Source organism: Helianthus annuus, chromosome 5 (assembly GCF_002127325.2).
Source record: "Helianthus annuus cultivar XRQ/B chromosome 5, HanXRQr2.0-SUNRISE, whole genome shotgun sequence".
NCBI classification, from domain to species: domain Eukaryota; kingdom Viridiplantae; phylum Streptophyta; class Magnoliopsida; order Asterales; family Asteraceae; genus Helianthus; species Helianthus annuus.
In genome coordinates, this window is record NC_035437.2 from 3,033,494 (window position 1) to 3,050,709 (window position 17,216).

At 39.1% G+C, this 17,216-nt stretch overlaps 1 protein-coding gene across 1 annotated transcript; it reads right to left on the reverse strand.

Moving 5' to 3' along the window:
* Positions 1–10,857: 10,857 nt before the first annotated feature.
* Positions 10,858–11,676, reverse strand: LOC110942489 (cysteine-rich repeat secretory protein 1). The gene has a single exon (XM_022184267.1). It carries the CDS (start codon positions 11,674–11,676, stop codon positions 10,858–10,860), a length of 819 nt encoding a protein of 272 aa, XP_022039959.1.
* Positions 11,677–17,216: the final 5,540 nt, after the last annotated feature.

Consider the following 17,216-nt stretch of genomic DNA (forward strand, 5'->3'; position numbering starts at 1 on the left):
GGTTTGGAGTGTGTCTTTGGTTTAGAGGGTGGCTTTGACACGGTTCTGCCTTGGGACTCAGTATATTGACGATCCAGAGCTGCCTGAACAACATTGTCAATCAGAGCCTTCAGTTGTGCGCCTGTCAATTGCACTGGCGTATTGTCGTAGTCATCTTCATTAGTATGGCTATTCTCTCCGTTGGGATCCGCCATTGTAACTTGAATCTGTTACAGAAGATAACAAAATTTTATTCAGGAGATTATTATATAATTGTCTTTTATGACAACTTGTCAACCATGGTACAGAGACCATATTTGGTTAACTTATTACTTCATTACATATTAGGATTTGAATATATCCTATTTCAGCTATATAAATAGTATTGGCGGCATAAAGCCTAATCACGAGGATGTTTTATAATTTTAGCCGAGATTTCTGAGAATCAAAGGCATAGAGATGTGAACCGTAGTTATTTTATCTCTTTCTGACAGAGAGTCATAGACTACCACTGCCTTTTGTCTTTATAAGACAATTATTACGGCCCATAGGCACTACACCTCTAATGGATGTTTTTAATATGGTTGGCCCGTAAGCACTACATCTCTAGTGGATGTTTTATTAAGGTTGGCCCGTAGGCACTACATCTCTAATGGATGTTTTAATAAGGTTGGCCCGTAGGCACTACATCTCTAATGGATGTTTTAATAAGGTTGGCCCGTAGGCACTACATCACTAATGGATGTTTTCATAATACTGGCCCGTAGACACTACATCACTAATGGATGTTTTAATAATACTGGCCCGTAGGCACTACATCACTAATGGATGTTTTAATAATATTGATCACCTTTATTGGTGATTTAACCCACGATTTATAAATCATTTAGTTGGGTTTTGAAATCCTTAAAGGATTTATTGTATAAGAATGACGTGCGTGATTTTAACGAATCACATCTGCCATGATGGTTAACATGCGTACAGAGGTTAACAGGGAATCAGAATCTTTTAACTAGGTCGTACCATCTTGACTGGATCTTAAAAGACACCAAGCTAGGTTTCACCTTTTAAGATTCTTTATTTAGGCAGATCAATTAAAAGGATTGGTTTTGATTTATTTTATACATATTAAAACAAAACTCATAACATACATTCTATAATCTCAAATACAATTACATATCGCCCTAAACGGGTCTTTCAAATAGTACATACCTCCATAGAGGTTTAAAATAAGTGACAAGTCCACGCAGGGACTAATACAAGATAGTTGTCCATGTAAGGACTAAAAATAAGTCCACGTAGGGACTGAAATACGATAAGTGTCCACGCAGGGACTTATTTCAAAGTAGAAATTACATTAGTATAACTTATTAAGGGCTAATGGTCACGTTTCTTCTTTTTGCCCTTTAGTAGGTTCGCCAAGCCCTTGAGAAATCCTCGGTGGCTCTTTTTCTCTTCTTCGAACTCTCTCTCCACACGATCTAGTCGATGGAGTATTTCTTCCTGTTCAGGAGGAGAGAAACGTGGTTGCGGCGCTTGCTGCGGAACTGGAGGTCTGGGAGGTATTGGATACCCATGAGCTGAGTAGTCCGGTGGTCCCATGTTTCCATGTGCTCCGTCAGGGTAGCGCGCATTATATCTTGCCGTCACCACATATGGGTCGCGCTCATAGCCGTAGTTGTATTGTGCTTGTGACGGTTCGAACGGGTTGTAAGCCGTTGGACCCGTGTAAGCAGGTATGGGTTGGTCATACCCAAATGGTGGCGAATTTTGTGCAGCTGGTGCGGAGTTCGCCTCCTGTATAGGACTTGAAGGTCCTTCTTCTTGTAGTGGCGGATAGTGGCTACTACTAGAATGTCAAGGAGTGCTGAAGTGGATACCCCCTCCTCCTCGTGTAGACATACGAGCATTCGTCCTCCTACGCCTTGGCGGATCAGGTATTACTGGTTGCGCCGGTGGCGGAGGTGGTGGCGTAACTGCCTCAAAGCGTGAATCCTCAGAGGGATCCTGTGGATGTCGCGGTTGTTGAGATGTCTGTTGAGGTGGCGTGTAGTACCACTCATGTCGGTCAAACATCGCTTGGAAACTGTCAGGCCCCTGATAGGGTGTGCCATGGAAGGATGACCCATCAGAGACTTCTATCGGATGCGTGGGCGTACCACGAGCTGGTTCAGTAGGATCCTCATCTTCCTCCATGGGATCTTCAGAAAAGTGGTCTTGTGGCCCTAGTGGAACAAAACCTGAAGGTTCCTGTATGTAGTCAGCCGGATTAAACTGACCTATGTAGTATGGAGTAGGGTCGTCATAATTCCGGGTCGATACCGAACGTTGTAGAGGTATGAAGGAAGGTTGTGGGTTGTTGGGATCATTCTCTGAGTTTGGTCCAAAGGAGTGCCGGTAGGATGGCGTCGAGCTGTGTGAGGTGGAATGCCTCGCGGGTTCGTAAAGATCTCTTCGTCGTTGTGGCTCTTCGCTCCGTGTCATCGAAGGATGCCTTGTACCAGATGGTCCAGCTTCGTTATTGTGATGTGTCACGATTTCTCCTCTGCCTCTTCTTCCTCTTCCTCTTCCTCGGAATATAACAGGTGGCATTTTCCTGCTTTATAAAACTTTAAATTCCAATAATAAAAGAAAAGACAAAACTGGAATAACAATTCGAATTTGTCCTAAGTTCTTGTCTAGACTCAGGTATGTGCAATTGTGTCATTGAGATTAAACACATTAAGATAGTGTTTAATTCACTCAATGTTGGCTCTGATACCAAACTGTCACACCCCGATTTCCACGTGTCTCACCGGTGGGCCCGGTGGGGGATTACCGTGACGATGTTGGCAACAATATAGTCAAACCACACAATTATATAATGCACAGCGGAAGCTTAAGATAAATATATAAACTTCAACCTCTGGTTGTAATATCAAATGTATTACAGAAGTTGAATATATCCACAGCGGATCAAAGTAAATAAATATTGTTCATTCAGATACGGCATCGAGTTTGCGAGACTATTCGTGATGCTTAGGAAGCTAATACCAGCCCTTTTCGTATAGTACCTGCACTTAATCTTTTTGGGGAAAATACGTCAGTTTACACTGGTAAATACATTCAACTGACACATTTGAAAATGTTTATTAAAAATTGATTTGAATGCACAAGGCACAAACTCTTTTATAACTTGGGAAAATTATAATAAAATCTTGTGAACGTTTTACATGTTCTTTTATGCGTTCAGTAGCCCGGGTCGTGCCGGGTTAAAGATTTATAGACACACCACATTGCGTAAAACCGTAGTATAAAAACCAACGGCTACGTCTTTTAATTTAATGTCGACAATATATACCGGGTGTACGCCTACACCGGGATGTCGATGGTCGTGGCCATTTCGTAAAATGATGCCAAGGATATCCGGGACAACGGTCATTAAACCCCCCAAAGGCTTATAAGAAACAAAACTGTTTAAATGAGCCGATCATATTATTTAATTAACCATCTAAGCGATGGAAGAATATAATGCTCAATCAAGCGGTATTAATATACCGTAACCCAAGCCCATATAGGGGAAATAAGTTAAAGTATTTACCTTTGCAAGTATATTTCCTTAATTTGGATTAAATCACCGATAGCTTTTACTGGGGCTCCTAATCTGGAACGAAGGTTTTAATTAACCTCTTAGAATCCTAACGAGTCGTTATAATGGCCGTAGCCTAGACCGGTTGGTTCCGATATATATAGATATGGTTAAATCGCGCGAAAAGGCGAAAACCGAGAATGGAGTGTGATTCTGACCCAACAAGTTCAGAGACTTGTTTTATATGGGTTAATGGTTCACACTCTGGATTTTGGGGTTCAAATAATATAATTTGACCCGTATCGGCTAATTTATGAAACTAGTTTCATAAGCCGAACCGTGCGCGCAATAGGCGAAATGGTTAACCATGAGAGTCGTACGCTTATTTCGTAAGTCAATATGCCTTAAATGGGTTGCGGTATCAGTAGGATACCTTCCGTGACGCCCGTAACGAGTTTAAGTTAATATTACGCCCCGTAGGGGTTTTTCGGTCATTTTAAAGACTTTAAAAGGGCTTTTCGAGTTCTACAGGAAATCTGAGTTTCCTGAACAGCTTATAAAGCTTAAAATACTTTATTTATTATTTAAAACCAGTAGCAACTGGAATCGGGTCAAAAGACCTTGTAGAACTCATGTTTTGGCCGAAAAGGGCATATTCGGTATTAACCGAACCGTAGCCATAACCGCAGGTTATGAGCAAGGTAAAAATTATTAAAAATCTTTAAAATTCCCAAAATATTAATTTATAACAGTGGGTAAAAGATTTGTTGACGAAATCTTGGTTTAGATAGGCGTTATGCTAATTGCGCCGTTTATTACAAAAGTTTATTTTAATTTGCGCTAATTAGCATATCTCCCATTCTAGACCTCGGATTGACGTGAAACTTTACGGACATGCTTATAATTTAATAAGCAAGGTTCTGGTCCGTTCACGTGTCCGGAATACTCGTTTTATTTTCAAAAGGCCGTTACGGTCAACTTTTAGGCGAATGACGGAAATACGTAAAAGACTCGGATAACTCATGAACCGATCACCGAGGTTTATACCAACATGTGACCTGGTCCTAATAGAGTCCTAAGGCATATCTATACCTCACTAAAACGGGTCAGAACTGAAGTCAAAGCAAAAGTCAAACTTTTGCGACATTCGGCTCCGAACCGGTTCAATATAGCAAATGATCGATTCAAACGAGCGCAAACAAGTTTATATACTTAATATCATGTTTTATAAGTGTCAAAACAGGTTTCATAACATATACATTACAGATTATGCATAAATCGCCAAAATAGCTTTCTGTTGACTTTTTAACCGCACGTTTGACTCGATATTTGACATAGTTAGAGCGGTGATCAGGGGGAACCCTTTTAGAGGTTTATTACCCACATAATTACCTACTCAAAACCACTTTTGATCCGTCATAAGACTGAACCATTTGCAAGTTATTGTAATGACAACCGTTAGTTACGACGGTTGTGTTTATAGGCTAAAACTATGGAAATGTAAGACCAAAATGGGTATGAACGACTTACAGCAGTTGTATCTTGCTTAGAGAATACAAGAGAATGCTAGAGAGCTTCTTAGAATGATCAGATAGAAGGGTTTGAGTTGTGTGAATGTTATGACTATAACATGGCTATTTATAGTGAAAAATGAGCTCAAGATCAACACACAACAGCCTACAACTGATCATGGATGATGGGCATGTGTCCCCTGGAGCTATGGGTCAAGTGTAGGGTGCCCATGCCTCATTTATTGGAGATTTGGTCGTTCATAATGCTCAAAAGGCAAGAAGTTACAACTTTCTGCATCTGGGCACTTTACGCGACCCGCATGGAAGTTCCATGCTTGTTTAACGCGGGTCGCCTGATATTCAAATATCAGGTGCGTAATAGAGGAGGCTCGCGACCCGCCTACACTTAGGCGATTATTTAACGCGGGTCGCGAGAGGCCAGATTTCCAGAAATTTTAAATCTTTTGTAATGATTATCAGAATCCGGTAATTAATAACGAAATCTTTCGTAATGATTTACCTGACCTTTCGGGTTCGAAGGGGTAACTTTGCGGTTTGGCCCTCGGTTATTTACCGATAGGGGCCTCGTGTTATTTACCCGCATTATAAAGTCCCCGGTTAGTTTATTAATTATTTGGAAAGCCTTAACTTTCACTGTTGACGCTTTTAACCCTTCTCATACGAATTTGAGTATAACTCTTTCGTTTTAAAACGGAACTTCGCGGAATTTATACAGTATATTCTAGTGAGCGTATAATACTGTTACGAAGCCTTGGGAACGTTAAAGGGTCACTCAGAGGTATAATTAAACATGTTGACACAGTTAACCCCTGTAGTTCGTAATCTCTCACTTTCTTCCGCGTTTCGCTTCCGTACGATTTATGATTTATTCGTTTGAAGGTACAAGCATTTATTTAGGGTTATTATACAGTATATTTACCCTTGTTGACATTTATAACCCTCGAATTTATATACTTTCAAGGTTTGTCAAAATTAGTCCTTTATTTAATATTAATGACATGTGTTAACACATTATTGGACACAAAAATTCGAGGTGTTACAGTCTTCTAGTGTCAGGGCTGACCACGCCCCATGCCTGGCTGGCCACGGCCCCGTGGTCAGTTTCTGTCTTCTTATTTTTGCTTTGGGGGATGCTGCCGAGGGGTTGGGCATGTCACGTTATTCGTTCTTCTTATATTTATGTTGGTTTTGGCTGCTTATTTGTTCCTTTTGTTCTTTTAAGCTCGTTTGGTCCTGTAAATTTAAAAGGAAGAAAGAAACACGCTTTTTCCAACATTAGTACTAAAAAAGGGTTGGTTTTATGCCTCTATTGATGTAATTTATATGTTGCATTTTGTACACATCAGTGGATGAGGTGACTCTGTCAGGGACTGCGATGCTTGCTTATGGAACAAAGAGTAGAGAAGCATGGGCCTGGCATAGGAGATTAGTGCATCCTTCCGCTGGGTATCTACATCTTTTACTCCCTGAACTCTTCCTGTCCAATAGTACATTAGACTGTGAAACATGTGCCTTAGCCAAAAGCCATAAAAAAACCATTGAAAACAAGTAACACTAGGGTCAGTGAACCTTTTTCATTAATACATTCAGATGTTCGGGGTCCAGCTGAAACTAATGGAGGTCAAAATTTTCGTTTTTTCCTATTATTTGTTGATGACTGTACCCGAATGACATGGGTGTATTTTTTAAAACACAAATCTGAAGTCTTTGACAAATTCATATTAGTTTACACCATGGTCCAAACTAAATTCAAAACCAACATTCAGATCTTACGATATGATAATGGAGGGGAGTGCGTTAATAACTCTATGAAACATTTATTCAAGATAGGGGAATGATTCACCAAACCACTTACCCAAAACACCCAAAACAGAATTGTGTAGTTGAGCAGAAAAATGGCATTCTGGTAGAAATGGCCCGAGCCCTTATGCTTGAATCCAAAGTCCCTAAATCTTTTTGGCCCGAAGCTATAAATACAGTTTTGTATCTCCTTAATCGTTTACCAACCAAAGCCCTCTACCTAAAAACACCCCTAGATACCTTATCCATATTTACCAAACTACCCCCACCTCTTACCTTACCACCTCGAGTCTTCGGGTGTACAACTTTTCCCCATATACCAAAAACTGAACGATCCAAACTTGACCCATGTGCCGAGAAATGTGTCTTTGTTGGTTATGGGGTGAATTAGAAAGGATACCGATGTTATAACCCGTTATTATGTCGTGTGATTACCACTGTCCACTACGACTTCCTTGAAACAGAATATTGCTACCAATCCCATCTTAGTGGTAAGGGGGAGATAGAGCATGAGGGCTCACTGAGTTGGTTGAAGTGGATTCCATCCGCAAGTGAAGACGAGTAATCTCAAACATCCACACATACTAGGGAGTCACTAAAGCCTGTCGAAAGTGTCACCCAAGAATCATCCAGACTGGTGTTCAAGGTAGGTGATTCTCCAAACCTTGAAAATATGCCCGAATCTGATCCAGGTATCACTAATAATCATCAAAGTCACGATACAATGGAACAGGTGGAGACTGCTGAACAAAACAATGCAGTCCAAGGAGAGGTCGAATCAAATGAACAACACAATGGAGGCTCTTGAATAAAACCGAGAACATACGTTTTACCTCCTAGAGCCAATAGAGGGGTTCCTCCAAAACGGTACTCCCCAGAAAGGGAAACCAGAAATTCAAGATATCCAATAGCTAATATGGTTGACGAGAAATTATCTAACAGTGCGAAAGCATTTGTTACCTCCTTATATTCCGAACAAATACCAAGTTCCATAAAGGAAGCCCAGGGTAAGAAGAAATGGAAACGGAAATGCATGCTCTTATGAAAAACAACATGTGAGAGAAGTGCATTCTTCCTAAAGGAAAGAAAACAGTTGGATGACGGTGGGTGTTTTCAATCAAATATAAACCAGATGGTTCCATTGGAAGATACAAAGCTCGGCTCGTAGCCAAGGGTTACACTCAGACGTATGGGATCGACTACTCTGAGACATTTTTCTCTGGTTGCAAAAATGGACACCATCAGAGTCCTCTTCTCCGTGGCAGCCAATAAGGAATGACTGCTTCACCAGTTTGATGTTACAAATGCATTTCTCCATGGAGACCCAACGAAAGAAGTCTACATGGAGGCAACTATAGGTTTTTCAGGGAACTTTAAAGAAAGGGAAGTGTGTCGGTTGAAAAAGTCTTTATACGGGTTAAAACAATCTCCTCTGGCATGGTTTGGAAAGTTCACTTTGGCCATGAAAGAATATGGGTATCACCAAAGTAATGCTGATTATACTTTGTTCTCAAGAGAAGAAACAACCTTTTAACTTTCTTGATTATATATGTATATGTAGATGACATGATTATTACCGGAAATGATGTATGGCTGAAAAAGAATTTATTCTCCAAGTTTGAAATGAAAGACCTAGGAACCTCAAGTACTTCCTTGGGATAGAAGTTCTCAGGTCTAAACGAGGGATCTTCATCTGCCAAAAGAAGTATGTCCTTGATCTCTTGACAGAAACCGGGTTGATTGATTGTAAACAAGCAGATACTCCAATGGTGGTGAACCACAAACTTCACATGGAACTTAATGGAGAGCTTGCAGACAAAAAAGGTATCAACGGCTCGTGGGCAAGTTAATTTACCTCTCTCACACTCGCCCTGATATAGCTTATGTTGTTGGAGTGGTAAGTCAGTTCATGCACCAACCATAAGTTGCCCACATGGAAGCTGCTTAGAGAATTTTAAGGTATCTCAAGGGGACCGCAGGACATGGAGTGTTGTTCAAACCAAATAGACATTTAAATGTTGACCTCTACAGTGATGCAGACTAGGCCGGAGATAAGGGAAACCGAAGGTCAACATCAGGATAATTCTCCTTGGTCGGTGGAAACCTTGTTACCTGGAGAAGTAAGAAACAGAAGGTGGTCGATCTGTCAAGCGCATAAGCGGAATTTAGAGGTATATCTCGAGGGTTAAGCGAAGTTCTTTGGATCAGGAAGCTACTAGAAGACATTGCTTTTTCACAAAGGGAACCATGTAAAGTTATGTGTGACAATACGGCTGCAATACAAATCTCAGAAATCCCAGTTCAACATGATCGAACAAAACACGAAGAGGTAGACTGGCATTTCATCAAAGAGAAACTGGAGGAAAGAATCATAGAGCTCCCATATGTATCGTCAAAAGATCAACTCTTGGATATTCTTACAAAAGCCGTCAAAGGAAACACTTTTAGTACCTGCATGAGCAAGTTAAGTATTGGTAACCCCACTACTCAACTTGAGGTGGAGTGTCGGAAAGAAAAGAATAAATTATAATATAGGGGCTAGATGTGCAATATGGTGTTCTATATATAAACACCCTCCTTATGTGACCCTAATCACAATTTTTACAATCTAATACAAACTAGTTTTTAGGACCCGTATGTTGTAGCGGGAATGTTAAACCGAACAAAAATAGACGTAAAAACGTTGAACTACGCACATGCGTTACGGGGTGCTAAGACGTCAAATTTAGACCGAAACGTAAAACATATTATAATAAAAAAATAACTAAGTTGAAGATTTACGGCTAGTTGAGACTGAAACGTAAAACATTATAGTAAAAAAGACATCTAAGTTAAAGATAAAAAATATAACAAAATATGTAAAAAAATAACATTATAACAATTCATGATTTAAAGTAAAATATTATAGAAAAGATTTGTAAATATAAAAACAATTTGAATTTATAATATTCACAAAGTTATTTAAATGATATCATAGCATATATTCCATATCATTTTGGCCAACATATCTTTTAATAGTGCAAAATATAAAATTCTTGAAGTAAAACTTTTCTAGTAATATAATAAATAATAATGTAACACTTTGAAAAAGAAACCAAGGAAGGTTTATCACGAATCTTGTACTGCAAAATACAGATATAAATCGTTTAATATTTAAAATACTGTGAAAAGAGAGTTGCAAAAGACTGTTGTTGGTTGTTGGCCGTTGCCTCTCGACGACCACCACAACAACTGTTTTTTTACGGCCACTTCGTCTTCCATCGATTTTCCTCCGACAGCCGCCCCTAATCTTTTCTAATCTACTCCTGACACTTGTACTGAAGTTCCAGCTACATGTCCTTCCATCGCTTCTAATCTGAGCGGATCTCTAGTACACCTATTGTAATTCCTAATACAAGAGTAAAAATAGGGATAAGCACCCATATGATCCCATAGACCTCTTTTAAGGATTCCAATCTAGAAAAAGAATTAATTCGTCGTCGAGAATTGAATAGTATAACATACGAACATCTTTTATCCCGCCTCAACAAAGTCACCTCCCACGGATCTTGTTTCCGTTATTACGACAACGAAGAAAATGTGAAGTTTGGTTTTCCGCGTTCACGATGACGATGTTGGCGTGGAGTTGAGGAGCGCCTTGGTGGTGGCGGTACGGTAATCGACAACATGTTATTTTCTAAAGATGGTGACGTGGCCTAATAGGTTTGAAGGAGTTGACCAATTGAAAAAAAAAGTGTGCTCACTTTTGTTGTACATACAGTTGAAACAAAGAAGTGTGTGCTTTATTTAGTTGTACAAAATTGAGCAGTATTATTAACTCACAAAGAAAATTTATCAATTAATATAGAGGAAATGTCTATTGTTCTCTATACCATTTGACAGACCCAACTACTTAGATTGCATGTTTTTCCCTATAACTTATTATAAACAAGACAAATCCCGTGATTATTCATTAATTCGCGTGAAAACAACTATGTATTAGTAGAATATAGGATTACAATATTCATTAAACTCAGTAGGAGGATCAAGTAAACCATCAATATGCGAGTACCAAACATAACAATTGGCAGATAAGTAACTCCCATCAAAGTATCGTTTACTAGTAGTACAACTGCGTATCCCATTAATTGCCTTGGATAAACACTTAGTACAATCCTCCTTCGATATATCAGGAGTACATTGCACCGCCACATGAAGAGGGAATTCATCTCGATCATAAGTTACACTTCCTGACGCAAATTTCCGAAGAGCATCACCTTCGGCCGCTTGCTCCTTTAACTTACTTACCAAACCATCCACAGTTTTCTCCAACTCATCAGTCTTGACATACCCGTTTCCCTCGTGACAGTACCAAGCCCAATCATCGAGCACTGAGAAAATTTTGCGGCCCACAGAGTAACGCACCATACACTGTACAGACTCGTAGAGGTCCCATGCTACAACTTCATTTTGTTTAGGGCACTTTTTTACTGCATACTCGACCACATGCCGCAAGCAACACTCGCAAATTGGCCTTGATTGGGCATTGGGGGGACAAAGGTAGATGGCGCTAACTTGCTCCTCAGGTTTGTCGCCCACTTGGGTATGGTGAAAACCGTTGTAGCTTGAATTTGAATCCTTAAGTTGCGCTATGAGTTTATCAAATGCGGAATCTCGGTTTTTTTGTACGTTGATGCTTTTGAAATAACCTCTGCATTCGTGCCTGTCTTGCATCAAATTTTGAGCTGTGGAGAGATTAGCACCATTGATGATTGCTTGAAGAATGAAGAGAAATGAAATTTTGGATTTCATTTCCATTTGTGCGCAGTAATTTGCGTTAATTTTGTCTTCTTATAAACTAATATTTAAGTTTTAAAATGTGATGTATTTTAGAAAAGTGACTTTGAGTTTTATACGGTTTTAATCAATGCTTGTACAACAAAACTTGATATATCAGAGTTTGATGCAACTCTAAGAAATATATTTTGTTATCTGATAAAATGTGTCCGCAACAATACACTTTTTAGTTCTGTTAGTTAAGATTGATTATATATAGTAAAATGCAACCCATTTTAAATGCGGATTTAGTAAACAAACACGTGAAAAATAGTATTAAATTGCATATATTCAAATTGTAGAGTTCAGTCTCCAAAGATATAATTTGCATGTATGGCACAAAAAGCTATGACGGATACCTCTACCTAATTAAGTAGGGGGAGCTTGAAATTTAGCAAGCAACATGTTCTGAATAAAAACTCTTGCAAAACTAGCTCCCGTCTCTAAAACTCCACAATTAGTGATTTGAGTAAGAAAGTCTTCATCTATTGAAAATTACAGACATGTATATATGCTTATATTAATATAAGACAGAACTCGTTGGTTTCAATGTTAAAACGAATCAAGCTGTGTATTTATGGGTTTTGACAAACTTACCTCCTCTCTGTGATAAGATCTTATAACACGTTTGATTTCCACATTTCTAAAATTACATATGTGTTCCCTACTGTTCACATAAACCCCCTGAAGTAGATGAAGTCAGTGTTGTAGGAACTGCTAGGCGCTAGTAGGTCGGTGGGGGTACCGACTAGCGATTAATCGGGATTAATAGGGATTAATCGGAATTTATCGGATTGGGATTTTTATATGTATTTTTTAGTTATATATATACTCATACATTTTTTTATGTAGTTTATTATAATATAATAGACATATTTTAACCTCTTATTGACCCATTCTTTTAAGTAATTAACGAAAAATTTATAAGGTTTGGTCGAAATTTGGCCAGAATCTGGCCAAAATTTGTCCATAGGACCACTATTGACCGCCTAACGATTAATCGGTTATTAATCGGTCCACCGATTAGTGATTAGCGATTAATCTGCGACTAGTCGGAATTTTTACAACTATGAATGAAGGTTAGCTTTTCCTGTTAGGTACATGTAAAAAAAACTAAAATGACTTTTTATATTATAAATGACAATAATAATTAAATGTCAAAACCCTGGGATTACCTCACTCGTTAGGGGATGGGGGTGTCCCTTGATGAAGCGTGGTGTGTGGGTGACCATGCGTGGAACACCGCTTCCGGTTCATGTGACCACGCGTTGTGGTGACCACGCGTGAAATGTTTGAAAACACCATCACTCCGCCACCATCTCCGCCGAAAGCAGCCCCTTTTCCGTTTGCTAGATCATTATTTCGGTGAAAACTATCTTTTTCCGATGTGGATTTTTTAGAAGCAGAAGTTGGATTTTTTTTGTTATTGTTGGTGAAAGAAAGAAGGGAAAGAGAGATGAAAGTTTGTGTTTTTGACTGTGGATTATTATTATTATTATTATTATTATTATTATTATTATTATTATTATTATTATTATTATTATTATTATTATTATTATTATTATTATTATTATTATGTTTTGGGAGAATAAAACACAAAGATTTATTTTTCAGATGTTGTAAAAGTTTGGAGGCATGTGAATGTAAGCATTCGTGTGGAGAGAGAGATCGGCGAATCAATCAATAGTGATGGGCATCCTATTAAAATTTATCACTAGTGATGGAATAAAGTTTGATGACATGGCGGAAACTTATTGGGTGTGGTGAGTGATGAAAAGTGGAGCACCCCCACCCTCTTAGGGTGTCCGGGGTGCTTTGCGGGGAGGGGTGCGGTGAGCCAAGTCCCCGAGCGGGAACACCGCCGCCGACCCCTCGGGGAGGCTAAGCGGTGGGTGTTCACCGATGAGAGATTCCATTTTCAAACGGCTGCCGTTATATATTAAAAAAAAATTCTCCTAAACCATATAAATACTAACCCACTTCAATCTTTTTATTTTTCAAACCCAAAACAACTCTCACTATATTTTTTACCCTATCTTTAAAAAATATGGATTCCAAGTTCCTGTTTTTTTCTCTCCTGCCCGACTTTCCCGACGATGAAGATTCATCGTCAAGCGATCGTAGTTTAATTTTCTTCCAAAATCTCATCCAACAAGCGGAGCTACTAGACACGGCATCGTCTAGTAAAAAAAAAGTTGTCCGTCGAGATCGTGTGGGAGGCCACGAAACACTCATGGCCGATTATTTTGTCGATAATCCAAAATTTAATGCCGATATTTTTCGTCAGAGGTTTCGTATGTCCAAATCTTTGTTCCTAAAAATTGTTAGTGACGTGGAAGCGAATAACGAGTGGTTTCAAGAGGGCTTGGACGGGAGAATGAAGAAAAGTTTCACGCCGTTGCAAAAGGTTACTTCTGCGATTAAACAACTTGCAACCGGTAACCCACCAGACGAAAACGACGAGTATTTAAATATGGCTAAAAGACCTCTCGTGAGTGCCTTGATTATTTCTGCGAGATGGTCTGTAGAATGTATGCTGGTGAATTCTTACGTAGACCAACGAGCCACGACGTTCCGCTATTGTATCAGGCTCATGAGGAGAGACATCACCTACCTGGTATGTTGGGTAGTCTGGATTGTACACACTTCGTCTGGAGAATGTGCCCTACAGAATTGCGTGGACAATATATGAGAGGCGATCATCAATACCCGACAGTTATGTTAGAGGCGGTGGCGTCTCAAGATTTGTGGGTTTGGCATGCTTTTTGTGGCCCGGCGGGTTCACAAAACGACATCAACGTTCTCCAACAATCTCCGTTATTTCTTACTCAACGATACGGAACGGCGCCAAATTGTCCATTTCAGGTGAACGACCACTTATACAAACGCGGGTATTATCTTACTGATGGGATCTACCCTAGCTGGTCCGTGTTTGTGAAGTCTTTTCCATATCCTCACATCCCGAATGAAAAAAAGTTCAAGAGGCAACACGAGGCCGCAAGAAAAGATGTGGAACGGGCGTTTTGTGTGTTAAAGGCGAAGTGGGGAATACTAAATCGTCCAATGTGTTCCAAAACGGTGAAAAAGATAAGGTCCATCGTGTATACGTGTATTATTTTACATAACATGATTATAAAAGACGACGGAAGGGCGATAGCACCGGTACACATTCAAGATCCTCCAGTCGAACCCGTCTTGATACTGCTTTTAGCGAGCTCATTGACGAAGAAACGCATTGGAGACTAAAACACGATCTCGTTGAGCATCTCGGACGTTTAGATCTACCTCACCTTGAAGCGAATTCCGACGACGAGTAGTTTGTTTTTTTATTTTTCTAGTTTGAATATAATTTTTATTTTTAATTTAATGACATGTCTTTTCTTAAATTTTATTTAATTTTTATTAATATTTGTTTAATTTATAATACATGCATAATTACAACAAATAAAAAAAAAAAAAACAAGTCCCCCAAGAGAGGAGTGCCGCCATCAAATTGAGGGTGTGGGGGGGAGTTAAGTGGGGAGTTGACGTGACGCGTGCTGATTGGTTGTGTGTAAGAGAGGTCACTCCCCACTTACAGGAGTGCCCCTTACACCCTTAGGGAGTGCCACCATCAAATTGGGTGTTGTGAGTGATGAGTGAGTGATGACCACCCCCACCCCCCGTATACCCCTTGTCTCACCATCATTTCACCTTCTCAAAATCCGGAGTACAGTAAAAATTACTAACTGATGAGAACGATGTCATATCACTAGTTGAACGTAATTTGATCAATGATTTGGTAAAAGTACGAGCTTCGTGAATTTTTTGTGAAAATAAAGTTTAATGTTGAAGTTGGCTTAATATGTCATATCGATGAAATAACAAGTCTAGTTGACCAAATATGATTTTGAAAGTTCAAACACATATTTAAATGTACTTTTGGTGTTGTAAGCGCATTTAGAAGTAATAGAAAAGAATCGTGCAAGTTTTGATCTTAACGGGCAAACGCATCCACCTAACAAAACAAGATGTTTATATTCTTTAGCATGTATTAAATTAAGACCATGAATCCAAACACTTAGGGGCTGTTTGTTTACATCGGAACAGATCCATTAAGAAGGGACATCCTAATCAGTCAGACTTCAGACCTTTTGGAGTTTTGGTTCCAAAAAGAAAAACATCCGAATGGCTAAAACTGGGTCTAAATCGGTCAGACTTTGTTTGATGCTGAATGAGATAGAGGAGGAATCAGAAACAAAAAGCCCCTTAACTAAACATAATTGTCTTTAGAAGATAAAGTAGTTATGTTGATCAACTATAATGAGTTTTAGAAGATAAAGTAGTTATGTTGATCAACTGTAATGAGTTTAGAGTTGGATCTACATGTAAAATATAATTATGTGATAAGATATGTTGATACGAGATTTTGGCTAATATGTATTTTTAAATGTTTTCAGGTTAAGCACCAATGTTGGACGGATAAAAATGTCTAGTCTCTGTATCAAGAGGAACCACTGAACCAACACTTTCGTGTAAATTGCTAGAAAAACCTCAAAAAACAGCAATTCATGTTGGATATGTGTCGCAGCCAAGGTTTACGCAATTCATGTTGGATATAGGTTTAATGTAGCTCAACAAAAACTCTTCTATCTTTTGATGGCTTTGATTTGTTTTAATCCATTTGGCTATATACTCATGGTTGTTTGGTCTTGGTTTAACCCGAGCACATCTCGCGAGGTGGAAAGCGTAGCACACTCAATGCCCAATGCTCAATAGTCGCCTTTGACAGTGGTGAATCCAAGAATTTTTTTCACCGGGTTCCTTTTGGTATATTTTCACTAATTCTCACTATTTTTTTTTTAAATCATATAAAATTTCCACTATTTTTTTTTCATTTTTTCCCAAACCCAGGGGTTCCCGGGAACCCCCAAACACCTCTGGATCCGCCACTGGCCTTTGATCCCATGTCCTTGTTCATGAATTCGATCCATTCTTATCATGAACATCAACTCCAACATTAATTACATATATATAAGATAAAACAAATATTTTTGAATCTTCCACTCTAGTACAACTAATGCCCACTTTGTATGTAACCTCAAATCCAAACATCAGCTTAATTACAATACTCCTCCGGATTGCTAACTATAGGCGGATTGAAAAAACTTACATGGGTGTACCACAAAATACAATTGGTAGAATGAACTCTTCCCTCAAAGCTTGCTTTTTGAGTACAACAACTACGCATCCTATTACTTGCCTTGGATAAACATTTGTTACAATCCGCCTTCGATAGATCAGTAGTACACTGTGCAGCCACGTACAAAGAGTGGTCATCCTGGTCATAATCTACAGTTCCTTGCGCATATTTTCGAAGAGCATTACCTCCAGCTGCTTGCTCCTTTAACTTACTTGTCAAATCATCCATGGTCTTTACTAACTCAACCGCTTTGACAGTCAGTATGTTCTTCCAATCATACCAAGCCCAATCATCCAGCACCGAATATATTTTACGCCCTGTAGAGTAACGTAACATACAA

Coding starts and splice junctions, on each gene's coding strand:
- LOC110942489 (XM_022184267.1), bottom strand. CDS start 11,676: ATGGAAATGAAATCCAAAATTTCATTTCTCTTCATTCTTCAAGCAATC.